We start from the raw sequence: 14,373 nt of genomic DNA on the forward strand, positions 1-14,373 counted from the left end.
TGGGGCCAGCTACTAGGCTGTCCAGGGAAGGCATTTTTTCCAAAGTGAAGAAGCTGCTTAACCGGATCCTCCCTACTGTCCACCTGACCTCAGCACCAGCCGTGCCTGCCTACCCGTTTCTTCCCTCTTACGCCCACACATGCACACATTCTTATGGGAAAGTTGTAGAGTCTACAATCCACCCACTAGAGAAAATCCATCAGCCCCTGGGCAACACCAGAAAGGGAAGGAACAGACGGACCCAATGAAGGAAGGTCACGTGAGAGCAGAGGGCTGACCTCCCAGCCATGTTACAAGGCCGGGAAGACTCTTTCAACTGCCCCTCCCTCCTCCTCCTCCTCCTCTTTTTGCCTACTCCCTCTTTTAACCTACTTCGTCTGTCTTCTTTACAAGCTAGAAAGGAACCAGCAGAGTCACTGTGTTGAACCGGAGGAGATAATACCAGTTATAATGGAGGGCCATACACTTGAGGCCAAAGTGTGTAGCCTTCCAAAGAAGAGCCTGGTAACCAATGGCTACAGCATTACTTTCTTTCCAGCACTGGGCAAACAGCAAAGTTAATCAAACTTTTTCCAAGTCTCTCACTCACCCTCAACACTACTCAGGGGGCCAAAACTTCCTGGCACCCCTCTGCGGTCAAACGAGTCATACTGGTCAGCTCACGCCAGTGTTGGACCCAGAGGAGTCACACGAACAAATAAGCAAATTAGAAATTAATTGATGAGGAATGCATTCTCCCAAACTATCTTGCTCGCTACCAAATCAAAACTTTCCCTTTATTGAGATCAGTTTATGTCGATGTCATTTAAAAAAAAATCTTTGTAGTATGATTCACCATCCAGTTCACTTCCCCAAAGGATCCTTTCATTCCTAAAGTAGATCTTTGTACATTGAAAAAAAGCCATAACACAAACCTGTTAGGGTCACTAACGTGGAATCTGCAGAGCTAGCAGCTCTCAGACCCTCACTTCACTCTTTTCAGCAGCCCTGCACCCCGAGGGGCCTGTAGCCAGTCATACTAAGAGAGACAGTAGGCATAAACGACCAGATGAGAAGGGCATCTCTTTCCAGGAAGTGGATAGTCTCCTAAGAGAGCAACACACTTCTTGCTTCCAAGCTGTCGTTCTACACAGTTCTGCTCAGACACAACATATCAACCCAAGAAGTGCTACTTGACAACCTACTGACTTTCTGTCGATGCTCAAAGAAGGAAGGTGGGCCATCAGACCTCAGGAGGGGCTTTTAACAGAGTAGGAAGTATCCCTCTTTAACTATCCACAATGAAATTCACCGTAGAAGCCCATCCATCTCTCTTACAACGTGCTAATTCTTTGTATGAAGACCACTGCCCCTTGTAGTGAGTTCTAGAACAAACAAAATACCTCTAAAGGAAAGGAGGCCTGGAGAAATAAGGATTCAGGGGACAGAAACCGTCTACCTCACGAGCTGGCAAGGGCCAGAGGAGCTCCTGCATGGGCCGTGGGGTGCGGGCCCCTTACCTTACCACACTGCTTACACTTTCCCTCCTGCCGGCGCCTGTGCACCCAGTGATGACGCACAAAATTCTGTGGGAAAACAAAATGAAATGAATAGGTTTCAATTTGCAAACCCCAATATTAGTTTTTTTTTTTTAATGTTTTAAGAATAGAGATTTCTGTAAATCATCGTCTAAGCCCATCTTAGCACAAAAACAAATATGTATGTGTGTGTGATTTGTTTTACAATAAACACGAATCTACTCAGAAAAAAAAGAAAAAGAAGCTAAGTCTCCATCCTCAGTGACCTTTTGTATTTGTAGAAACCATTAATCATGGCCTCCTTCCGCGGCTTCCTCGTGGCAAATGGCCACACTCTACTGTCGTTCTAGTAAGCCGCTGTGCAGACTTGTGACCTTGGGCTGGGAGGTAACTGAGGCAGGTAAAAGAAATGTCCTTGAAAGAGTGAAAAAGTGAAGGAGAGGAGGACAAAGATGCCCATCTTTTAAAACAAATATGTATTTAATGTTTTTTAAATGCCAGGCAGGCACTGTGCTAAAAACATCTGAGCTAGAAAGAACTCAAAAGAAATTAAATCCTCAGAAAGACATAGATCTCCTAAGTCAGGACTTAGATGGTGAGAATTTTTCGCTAAAGAGAAGGAAGAGAAAAACTGAAGGACAGTGATGACAAAGATGAGACGTGGGCATATCGCGAAGTCTTGCGCTGATGCATTTCAACGGCCCTCGGGTACCCTCGACGAGATCAGCTCCCAAGGTCTGTCCCTGACTTAAGCTGTAGCAGACATGGAAAGTACTTTTCCTCCCAAACAGACAAATCGCTCCTGGGGCAGAGGGTCAAGGAGCACCCACCACCACTGCTGCTGGGGTACTTTATAAGAGAGAAAGCTGTCTTCGGGACTGATGGCGCAGGTAAACCCTAGTGACTCACACACCTCATTCCTCTCAGGCCAATAATCTAAAATACTTGCTAATGTTTTTCTCCTGCCCTTTTCTGAGAACATAGACTTTACCTGAAATTAACATGTCTATTGTCAGGTCACAACCCACACTTTCCCTTTAAAGGACCCTTTAATATATATTCAGTCTTCCAACAAACACTTATCGAATGCCTACTGCCCAGGCATTGTTCTAAGTACAGGGTGGCGGGGTGGGGGGGGGACACAGAAAGCAGATCAGTGTCGAGGGGGAAAAAAATGTTCTATCAAGGCATGAAATTCAGAGTGACAAAGATACCTTTAATGAGCCTTAGCGTTATCAATTCCAAAATGCCACCTCTATTTCTATTCATAATGTCAAACCAATTTAAATTAAAACTAAACAAAGATCCTGAAGGAATAATGGTCTTTTAACTATAATAAGATATAAAGACATGTAATGGTCCTGCTAATTAGTCTACTTTTGTCTTGCTTTTCCCACGGTGGCAGTTTAATAAAACAAGGACACAATTCTTGTATTGTTCTCAGAAAGAAGCTAATAATAATAGTTAATGTTTCCTGACTACCAACTCTGTGTCAGGCACTTTTAAAAATGCTTTATATGTAATGATTTGAATTTTCATGAGAATTTTCAAGAGTATAGGTGCTGTTTAGCTGGTGTATACCAGTAAAATCCTAAGTTGTTAAAATACTGAAATATTTCTATATTGGTTGATAAATTGCAGTTTAGTGTCCCATCATCTTCCCAGCTCCTCCCTGCTGCCAGAGCACCCCTCACTCCCCTCAACATTGGAGATCATTTCTACCTCCTCGTTATTAAGCAACTAGAATGTTAATTTTTGGTAGAACAGGTCTCCAAGATTCTGGAGCTCTCTTCTGAAAATCAATCATACTGGCCCAGGCAACGCCACTGGGTTCCCCCCACAAACTCAGAGGCCTGGGCCACGTCCATTGATGGTTCTGGCCAAGCTTAAATATCAATATAAACAATTTCGGGTCCTATGGCTGGCTGTGGCTTTTGGGACAATGACAGCAAGTCCAGGGACCTGCTTAGTTATGTCTATACCATCAGGTCCATGCAAAAACTCTACTGGGGATGAAGGTACTGGACCCCTCACCTCTCTGCTTCTGAGGTAGACCTCTCCAGCTTTCCACTTACTCAGGTAAGAAGCCCACTGTCTGTTTCAGAATAAGGGCTGGGGAGGACTGGGGCCAACTGCCAACTGTACTGTACGCCGATTCACATCATCACAGGGCAACGATATCAGAGGGTTTGACTTGAATTATCATTATTGTCCTCACTGTACAGAGGACAAACTAAGGTACAGAGCAGTCACTTCAAATGTAAGGGGCTGCAAACCCAGGCAAGGATTCAAACCCAGGCAGGCTGGCAGCAAAGCCTGCCTCTTAACCACGGTGTTGCCACAGTGCCTTTCCTCCGCCCTGAAAGGTCAGGTTCAAGCTCCTTCAATAAATGCTTTCAGTGACAGTCAGTACTGGAAATACTGAACATATAAAAATGTCAGGCAGTATTAGAAGAGATAGGAAAATTTACTGTAATTGCTGTTACTTTAGCAGAAGCAGAGAATGAACAATATCACTGATGCCAAGAGAAATTCTCTCCTTATTGAGATTATAAATCACCTAATGACTATCAGTTTAAGAATTTGAGGAGGGAAATGGAAGAATTTGATGCAATTACCTATGAGAAATCATGGCTGACTCATGGGATTATTTAGCTAGTGACAGCTCTAATCAAAAGATTAAACCAACAATTTCTACAAATCAACAATTATCCTGAATTAGAAGACTGACTTAATGAATCATTTGCACTGCAACATATTTTGTCTGATAAGCAGATTTATAATACCATGCAGTTTAGTTTATTTAGGGAATACAAGAGAACATTTTAAAACTGTTTAAGTATTTATGACTCTGCAAGTTGCTAAATACTTTTAATATCATCCTTTCTCAAAAATAGGTAGGAAATTAAGGCATAGACAAATAAAGTAACTTAAACAAAAGCTCTACTACAGAAACTGAGTAACTGTCTCCAGTCTACAGCTCTGTGATTTGACATGTCACGCATGCATCTATGCAGAGGGCTGCTTAAGCCTGATATAAATTACTGCTGCTTAAACATAGTTGGAACAAAGTAAAATCAAATAAATGTGTATTGAATTGAATGAGATTCTAAACCTAGTTTCTTTGACAATTAAATCACGTAGTTACCATTTTGAAGGATCGTCAACTGTCTTTATCAGTTAGAAAAAAAATTTCTATAGAATCACTGCTGTTTCATAATCCTTATTTCCCAAGCACTTTAATTTTTCACACTATTTCCTTTTGACTATTATTCATATCTTCGAAATTACTGAACTTAGACTCAGGATCCTTACAATGTGAATATGAGTGTTGATATATTGCTGTTAAGATAGCAAAGTAAGCCTTCTAAAACCATAGCATCTTTTTTTGTTCATCAATAATCTGAATTATTCATATACCATCTTCAAATACTGGGTAAGGAAAGGGCTATTACTTATGGTTGTTAAAATCTCGGTGATCCATTATTTCAGGGTTTATATTCAGTACTGTTAGCAGAAATGCATACACAATGGCTCAATTTTCAAAGCAGTCAGTTCAATTCATAATATTATTCGTAAAGCTTTTGAATGGATCTTAGAAATTATAGACCAATCCATGCATCTTATGGCTAAGAAAATAGAGGTCCACCCAGAAAGTTTCAGCTTAGAGGAGCCCACCCAATATTCATTAAAAACCTCCATGTATCGGACACCCCTCAAAGCCTATGGGGCAGTAATGAACCGCCCTGCTCCAGATCCCAGCCCTGGAGGCATCACTGAGGGGAAGAGAGGCAGGGGGGTCATCTGAACCCAGGTCAAACTAATTCTAAAGTGATTGTTTCTTTCATTTACATTAAACTGCCTAAAGTCTCTTCATTAAGAATCTCTCAGTGGGTCACACTCTGTCATAATTGTCATCTTCAAACTGTCCTTTTAGACCAGGAGTTCTTAGATGTTTGGGGAGAAATTAACCCCTTTATAAATTCATTCAGTCAAAAGATATTCATTGATCACATCCTCCCTCTGTGTCCTGCCTGGAACAATGAGTTGGGAAAAACCCATGCGTGACCTTCCCAAAGCTTACGGTATAGGAGGACAGCATTAAGCAAGTGAGTAACACACAATACAACACACAAGATGCTTTGATAAAGAACAAGGTGCAACCTATTTAGAGGTGGTCATCAAGAAAGACCTCTGAGGGGTAATATTTGAGCTGAGGTCTCACTGTAAGAAACTACTAGCCATGCAAAGAGATCTCCAGCATAGCAATGAAATACACAAAGACCTGAAGGTGAGGAATGTGGACACAGACCTCAGGAACTGAGAGAAGATCCGTGTGGCAGCTGGATGGGTTGGGAGAAGTAGGCTGGGGCCAGCCTCTGCAGAACCTTGGCCTTTTTGTGCCAAGAGAAGGGGTTTGGTTCCCCCTAAATGACTTGGAAACCACTGAAAAGTTCTAAGCTGGAAAATGATCTAATTCCATTTTCATTTAAAAAAAAAATCACTCTCTTAAATCATGGTGGACTGAAGGGGAAAATTAAACAATCTTAGAGAAGATATTGCAGTGGTCAAAAGTGAGATAGATCATGGGTCCTTAGTCTAAGGTATTGACAAAAGAAATGGAGATAAATGAATGGTGTGAAACATATTTTATAAATAAAATTGATAGGGCTGGCAAATGAATTCAACGTGGTGAGGACCTTGGAGAAGTAATCACTATGATCCCCCAGTTTCTCAACTGGTCCAATAGCCCTCTCCTTTTCTGAGGTACAAAAGAATTGAAAAATACAGTTTCATGGTGATGGAAACAGTTTCTAGAGTATTACATTTGAGATGACTGTGATACAGTCACTGGGCATATCAACTCCAGGAAGTGTAGGCTGGAAACGTGAAGTTAGGTGTTACCAGCCCAGATACGTGACTAAAAGCCAACAGTCGTGGCATAATACTGAAAGCTCTCCCAACAACAGTGGACAGAACGTGGCCAAGTACCATGCCCAGTGAACACGCAGAAATCAGGGAGTGAGAATGAAAGGACCGTCCAGTGAAATCAGAGGAACATTAGGAAAGATGTCCAGACAGGTGAGCACTTCAAGACAGATGAAGTACTGAATATTTTGAGTACATGTGAAAGATTGGATAAGAGAACAGAAAAATATCTAACAGATTTGGCATCAGGGAGATTTTGGCAACATAAAAAAAGCAATTTCAGTGAATGGATACAGTAAAACCCAGATCAGAACAGGTTAAAATGCCTAGGAGGGGACACACTGAAAACAAATTTATATAGTTAACAGTTTCTGGAAGTTTAGCACTGAACACGAAGCCAAGAATTAGAGCTGCAGTTAGGACAGTTGGTGGTTAAGGAATAATTTTGTTTGTTTGTTTTTTTGAGATGGGAGCTATTAGAGGATGTTTATGCTGATGGACATACTCTAGAGGGAGGGTGGGGAGTTGAAAATGTAGGAATGGAAGAAATATCAAGTCCCTGCTATGAAGACAAGGGAAGGCATTGAAAACACTTATGGAAGGTCTGGCTTCCTAGAAGAGAAATAACACCAATTACTGAAAACAAATGAACAAAAAATCCTTGCATTAGAAAATTGCACATACTATTACAACGATCTATCCAGAGAGAAGAGAAATTACAGGACAGGAAGCCAAAGGCAGACATATGGATCCTCTGGTAAGAAATTCATAAAATCCATCTTAAAAACACAAAACGATTTCTTCTATTGTCCTAAATAACATTTCTCCTCCATCTGAGCTATCACTGAGTTATCCCCTAGCACTGCTACGGTGCACGCGGGTGGCATCGAGGGTAACCACAACCCTGTCATTTTTCTTAGACTTCCCCCACCCTGCGTAGGACCCATAACCTTCCTCTTGCTGACATAACAGACAAGCACAGTGGGAGAGGACAACTGACAGGGACAACTGTTTTTCTCTCTTTCACAACCTTCCCTCTCAACCTATTCTCACTCCATGTTTCCTCCCAGTCTCCTTGTATCCATCAGTAACAATGAAATCATTCTTCCTCGGTGTCTTTTTCATTAACTGCCATTAACATCTCTCTGTACTCAGACATGTCCTATGCCTACTCTACCCAGTCGTCTACTCTCATAGCTTTATTTACTATCTCGACATGCTGACAAGTCATCAAGGTCTAACCTCCAGCCCAATCTTCTCCTATGCTCTGTACTCACACACTTAGTCCGCTTTCTTTTGGGCATCTCAACTGCGGGCCTCAAGGATATCTCGAACTTGAGAGCGTTACAGCTGAACTCATTACATCCCTACCCCATCCTCCAAGCAACTCATTTGCCAACATCTAACTGGTTTTTCAGAGCAGAACCCTGGTTTATTCTGAGCTTCCCTGTCTTTGTGTTCAAAATCCAGTCAATTATTACATCCTGTCTATCTTGTTTCCTTCAAATTCACATTTACCAATTTTCTCCACCCCAATACTGTTCTTAGTTCAGGTCACCATTATCTCTTGCCTCAATTATGAGAATAGCTCCCTCAGTTTTCTCCATGCCTCCAATATTGCTACTCTTGTACTACGTGGTACTCCTGCCACACTGAGACCAGAATAATATTTTCTGCTTAAAATAGTTTAATGCCCCCTCTAAGTACTAGGATGACGAGACTCAACTTGCAACCTTGCTTACAAGGCCCTTCAAGGTCCAGCCCGTTTACCTCTTGGATCTGAGGTCTTACTCGCATGTCCTTTCTCCCTGCTGCACTTGTGAGCATGTGTTCCTGCTGCCCAGAGGCTCTCACTCACCTCCAGACCTCCCTCTTCCCGCACCTTCGCTTAGATCATTCCCTTGGGTCTCAGTTTAGCTGCTACTTCTTCAAGGCGGAATTAAAATGGGCCAAAAGCCAAAAAATGCTATTTCTTTCTTACCTCTTCAATTCTACCACCGCCTGCTCCCTGGTTCATTCAATAAGACCTTAGGTCTTAAATATATTCCATGAGAAGAATAAAGGGCAGTACTCACATATGGAAGACACTTGGGGATTTTATTGATTGTATCAGATGATGTATTGATAAAAAGCTAGGGGGGGAGGGTGTAGCTCAAGCAGTAGAGCGCATGCTTAGCATGCATGAGGTCCTGGGTTCAATCCCCAGTACCTCCTCTAAAAATAAAAAAACAAGTAAACCTAATTACTTCCCCCAACCAAAAAAATTTAAAAAGATAAACTGATGTAGGATGGAGGAAGACAGACTTTACTTTTTTAATCCCTGGTGAATATCTATGAATCCAATGAATCAATGGGAAATAAAAGACAGTGTTTGAAACAGAACTCTAAAATACTTACTTCTCTTGGCGATCTTGAGCCCCCTTCTCGAAATGTTGGTTTACATCTGAAATTAATCTGTCATTTAAAAAGAAAAGTATATTATATTAGGGATAAGCACCTGACCAGAGTGAGTTATCTACTGAAAACAATCAACAGTGACAGATATTGAACTCCAGGAAAAAACCAAAAAAACCCAAAAACAACCCAAAGAATGAGGAACAAAGTTTAACACTATTCTTAGTGTTTTGAAATCATCATCTTAGATAATCTACAGAGATCCCAAGTGATCTTGGAATCTCCAATCTGTGTCTCTTCACTCTCATTGATGAAATCAAAGTATCTTCAGACAGTAACGCTCTGACATCATAAATTTAAGAAACTGAGATAATAAAGAGGCAGAGGAAAAATATATGGCAGCTGAAATCATACAGCTGTGTTTTAGATTTTAAAACCAAGAAAATATAAACGTAAGAAATTTTAATATGATAAAGATGATTCACCAACACACAAACAACTATTCTTAAGTATCAGCACTCCATTTCTTTTAGATGGGGAGGTCTCCCAGCACATTCACATCTTCTTTAGGTACTTGATAAGGTGAGAGAAGTGTAGGAATAAAGTAGGAAATGAGTAAATGGGGTCAGGACAGCAAAATAAATACATATACACATACACACACACACACACACACACACACACACACACACACATATACACACACATATATATATAATATTACTAGTCATTCCCACAAAATATGAGTTGGCAATAATTGATGATTCACTAAAACTAAATGACTATCACAGGGGACTGAAATATTTAATACATTTACACATGGCAGCTCAAGATCACAGATAATGCTCAGAAGAATCCCACGTGGAAATGATGGCAGAGGACTCACTACTGGAGCCTTTCCCTCGGCTGATGACAGATAAATGGACCAAGCAGAATCCACTTCTTCTGGAGGAAAGACACCCCCAGGATGCCACTCCAGCCCCACCCACACATTAACACTGTGCCAGCAGGAACTCTGTTCACAGCAGGAAATGAGCCCTGGCTCCTGGCCTGCCTCTCTCTCCCTTGCAGCCACTTTAGGAAGAAGTAAACTCACAAAGGTCAGACATATCTAAACAATGATTTTAAAGAGCTTAAGGAATTTTTTTTCTTTAAGACAAAACATCTTGTGGAAAATCCCCTGGGTGAATAACAACACTTGTCATTGTGAAGAAAATCAGCACATACCAGGCTTTATTCCCAACCTTCCTATTCCTTTTCCCAAGGGTCAACATAAAATGCTATCAAATTATGTACTTCAGCAAACAATAGAGTGAATGAGCCTTAAGCATTATCCTTCCATCATTCATCTGGTGATAACACTGGACTTCCAGGCTTTGAAAAGGGCATTGTTTTCAAAAAGTTGTAAATGGAGAATGACACCTGGTCTTGAAGTCCAAACACTTGCAGGGTAGCACAAGTTGCAGCAGGTGGCGCTGTCTCACCTTTTCTAGCTGTTCGATGCATGCAGTGTGGACCACGATCTTACACACGGCACACTTCCTCCGGAGAGCTGATTTCTGTAACAGTCAACCCAAAACAGAAGAAGAAATGTTAACGATCTGTTCTGTCAAGTTCCCTGGTAGTAAAGAGAGTATCCAGTATATTAAGTGAAGCAAATATAAACGAATTTAAAACTTCATCTTAAGCATTCATTAATATGACAAACTTCATCAATAGTCCTTTGACCTACCTAGGAGAGGAGCCCACATCCCCACGACTGAGGGTGGCCTAGATTTCCTCTTTAAAATATAACTATACTATCTACTGTATGTCGAGCAGATAATATGAACCAAGCTCTTCATTCTGTTTTTCCTAAGTTTCATAACCTAACATTGTAGACATTAACCTCCTTTTTTTCATTTTTTTTCATTTTTTTTCATTTTCACTCAAATAGTTAAGGGGCAAGGCCAACATCCCAACACAGGTCTAGGTTTAAAACAAGCATTCTTTCCCGACAGCCAGACTCTACATCTCAAGGGACCACCATCTTAGGCTTTTATTCCAAGGTAATTGGGGTTTTGCCCAAATCTTCCAAAAAGCAAAAAGACCAGTCTAGCTTTTACAAATAATAATAATAACAACAACAACAATAAAAACAGCAGCAGCTAAGATGAATTTACTAATTGCTACGTGCCAGGATTTCCTGTAAGCACTTCACAAACTTCACTTCACTCATTTAATCCTCACCATGGTAAGAAATAGGTACTAGTCTTACCACCATTTTTTCAGATGAGAAAACTGAGGCACAGTAGAGGATATGCCTGAGGTCAGATATTTAGAGCACAGGCCAATTAGTCCGATACCAGGTCATGCTTGGAAGCATTACACAGTTTGGCCTCTCTGACAGTCAGTACCAGCTCAAACCCACAGTAAAAACACTTTCTGAGGTCTACCTTTTCCCCCACGATAAAAAAACAAGCAGCAGAGAAAGAAAGGAATGGGTGGAAATTTCCTGATCCAGCGTTCCCAGTGCCATGTAAAATGTGAACCAGAACTGCTCAGGTCTTTCTGTGGAGGACAGGCTAAAAGGTGGGTCTGCATGAATAATCTGAGGTTTGAGCACTGAAAGAAACTTATTACAACAGAGCCAGTCTGTGAAACAGGCTATCAAAGCATCCAAGTGTGAAAGGTCCCCGAGTCCCTGTCCTTAACAAAGGCGCTCATATAGAGTATCTTCTGGGGACTGGCTTCCCTCACCGAGATAGAGATTTTGAGCTAAAAATTGATGTGTTGCTGTTACCAAAGGAGCCGCGAAGGACTGCCAACAAGCACTTTGAAAGGAGCAGAATCGGGAAAGAAACCATAGCCTCCTGCCTCCCTAATGTCTCTGCCCATTTAATATGGGGTCTCCCCCGTGTCATCAGCCACCAGCCAAGCACCCAGGACACCTCAGTACTGCGGCAACGAAACCCGTCTTGATACCTGCCAGCTAAGGTTTAGGTACCCTGCTTGCGAATGCTTTAATTACTCTGGGCTTCCCTCTGCCTGAGGAAAGAACATGGTTTGGAACCTTAAGGAATTTTGGCAAATGAATGATTTTGCAAAAAAACAAATAAGGGAAACCCAAGCATCTAGCTACACTACTGAAAAATGTCTTGGCTTCATGAAAAAGGAAGAAGCAGGGTGGATGGGGAAGGAGGGGAAGGGGTTGGAGAAGGGGAGGGAGAAGGGGAGGGAGAAGGGGAGGGAGAACACGAACACCTGGCAGCAGGAGCAGCAGTGGCAGCATCACTCAAGGCAACAATAATAAAATTCTCATTTGCAAATTTTCATGGGTTGAGTATCCATAAGCAAACTACTGTTGCTCTCTTACTTGTTCTGGAACGCCTAGAGGGGATCACTGCTTTAGCACCACCTGCAGAAAACTCACGGGGTCCCAAGAGTTATAGTGATGTAGGGAGCTGATTTCATTCTGCTTGGCATCCACAAAACCCCTAGTAGATTACACTGCTGACAAGCAAAACGACACTTTCCCGGTAGCAACCGCTGATGGGCTAGAGAAACCTCCTTCCTTACCAGTAACTCCTGCCCTGGGCTAGCTCTGTGCCTGGCCTTGTGCTCTGCCCTGATTCTGCAGAATTCCAAGGGCTCCACGTGGGGTCCTACGAAGTCACTGGCGTGGTGGGAAGGGACAAACGTGCACTCACTGAAGCCAGGAGCCCTGATTTCCTTGCCTTGTTTTCCATCTAGATTCCAAGTCAGAGTCTCTTTTGAATAAGGGATCTTGCCTGGAAGTGTTTGGGACCCAGTAGGTTAAGACACATTCTCTCTCCGCTTCCTGGGACGACATGTAAGTACACTGATACCATTCACATGGCATAATTCAAGTGCAATATTCTCGATGATAATATGTGAAGAAAACGGCTTTATGTTATGAAACTGATTCTATCTAAACAATACTGAATTCTAAAAAGACCCCCATAAAATAGAATACATACTTCTGTGCCTTCTGAGGCAGAATATATAAAGTATAATCTGAATTTTTCTTCATAAACACTACAATATGATGAATTTTACTACAAAGAACAGGCGTTTTTCTTTCTATCGGGCTAGCTGTTCTTTCAATGTCACTGTGCCTGACTTTCATTGCCCTCAATTTCCTAAATGACAGCTTCTAAACAGCTTATAATCTGATAAATCATCTAATTAAGGTTTATAATCATATGCAAAATTAAGTGAACAAATTCTGAATGAAGGCCTCAGGTCCTTTTCTGTAACACATGGATTTTAGTTTCTCAATTTATGAAAACTGTTCTAGGGAGTCAGAAATCTTAACATCTGACTTCTTAATTTATGACTATATTTCAACTCATTAAAGTTATTTGAAGTAGCTGGATAATAAGCTTCTGGGTAGAAGTTGCTCAATTCATGCTTGGTTATGGTCCAATTTTTATTTGCAAGATTTAAACTAAATACAAAGATAAAATGCAGGAGTGTGGACAGTCTAAATACTGTAAATGTTTGCTTTTTATTTAAAATCTCTTAAGTCAATGCTTCCTTCACTATGAAAAATGATAAATCAAGAAAGGTCATTAAAATTGAGTCAGCAGGCTTTTTATTCTTCATACTGGGAAAGAGTTGTCACAGAACTTTGCACAAAAAATATAATTTAAAAAATAAATATGGCCTGGGACCCAACCATGCCTTTAAATTAGTTACAAAATTTAATAATTCACTCTCATCAGTGAATTTAAAGGCCAATTAGGCTTATTGTTTCAAAGATCAGGTAACCTCAGGGCCCTTACTTCTACTAAGGGTTCCCTGATTTTGTCAAAGGAAATCCATTAATTTGTAATTGTGTGTGTGTGTGTGTGTGTGTGACATCTGTGAAAACTAGTGGTGTGGGGAGCACATCAGTGAAAACTAAGACAACTTAGGCTATAATAGAGCTTACATCCCATTATATTATGATCATAATCTACCTGTGTGATGATGACAGAATGATATGTGATGCTTTAGGATGGTGGACGTAATCTAAGTAGCGGTCCCAACACTGACTGGTGGAAAACACATTCAAAGTTCTGACTTGGCCCCACACGCTTCCTATGCTGCAGGCGCTGCTGGCATTCCAAGCAGGGACAGTCCCTCAGCCAACCTCAGCCCACATCAATCATGGAAGTAAAACAGTCAGAGCCTTAGACCCCTGGCTCTGGGGTGGAAGCTGGAGTGGGGACAAAAGGACCGGAGGCAAGCAGTGGTAGAAGCATATAACTGTCCCTGCAAAAGCGTTTACTAGCTAATCCTATCCCCACTACTCACTTCCTTAGCACGTAAGTCCCTGATCCATCTGTATCATCAAGAAAACTGTTTTCTTCCTTTGAGGAAGGAGTGTGATTTCTGCTAAGTAGCACTGAATATCTGATGGTAGTTAACAGCACTTGATAGAAAGACAGAGAAGGGAGGGGGGGAGGGAAGGAAAAAGGAGGAATTAAGGGAAACCTAGTTTCACAGGCTTATGATTTGTGAAAGGTTGGGGCCTCCTTATGGCCCA

The 14,373-nt window shown here is 41.4% G+C and overlaps 1 protein-coding gene across 3 annotated transcripts in view; it reads right to left on the reverse strand.

Moving 5' to 3' along the window:
- DGKI (diacylglycerol kinase iota) overlaps positions 1 to 14,373 on the reverse strand; it is a 397,841-nt gene that overhangs the window by 213,468 nt on the left and 170,000 nt on the right. For 2 of the 3 annotated variants that reach the window (XM_032483433.1, XM_032483434.1), the window contains 3 exons: positions 10,325 to 10,399; positions 8,844 to 8,900; positions 1,500 to 1,565 (listed from right to left, as the gene is read on the reverse strand). In XM_032483433.1, the coding sequence (XP_032339324.1) occupies positions 1,500 to 1,565; positions 8,844 to 8,900; positions 10,325 to 10,399 (198 nt within the window). The remainder of the gene's footprint in view (positions 1 to 1,499; positions 1,566 to 8,843; positions 8,901 to 10,324; positions 10,400 to 14,373) is intronic. The other variant, XM_032483435.1, reaches the window with a different exon arrangement.

The sequence above is a fragment of the Camelus ferus genome, chromosome 7 (assembly GCF_009834535.1).
Source record: "Camelus ferus isolate YT-003-E chromosome 7, BCGSAC_Cfer_1.0, whole genome shotgun sequence".
NCBI lineage: Eukaryota > Metazoa > Chordata > Mammalia > Artiodactyla > Camelidae > Camelus > Camelus ferus.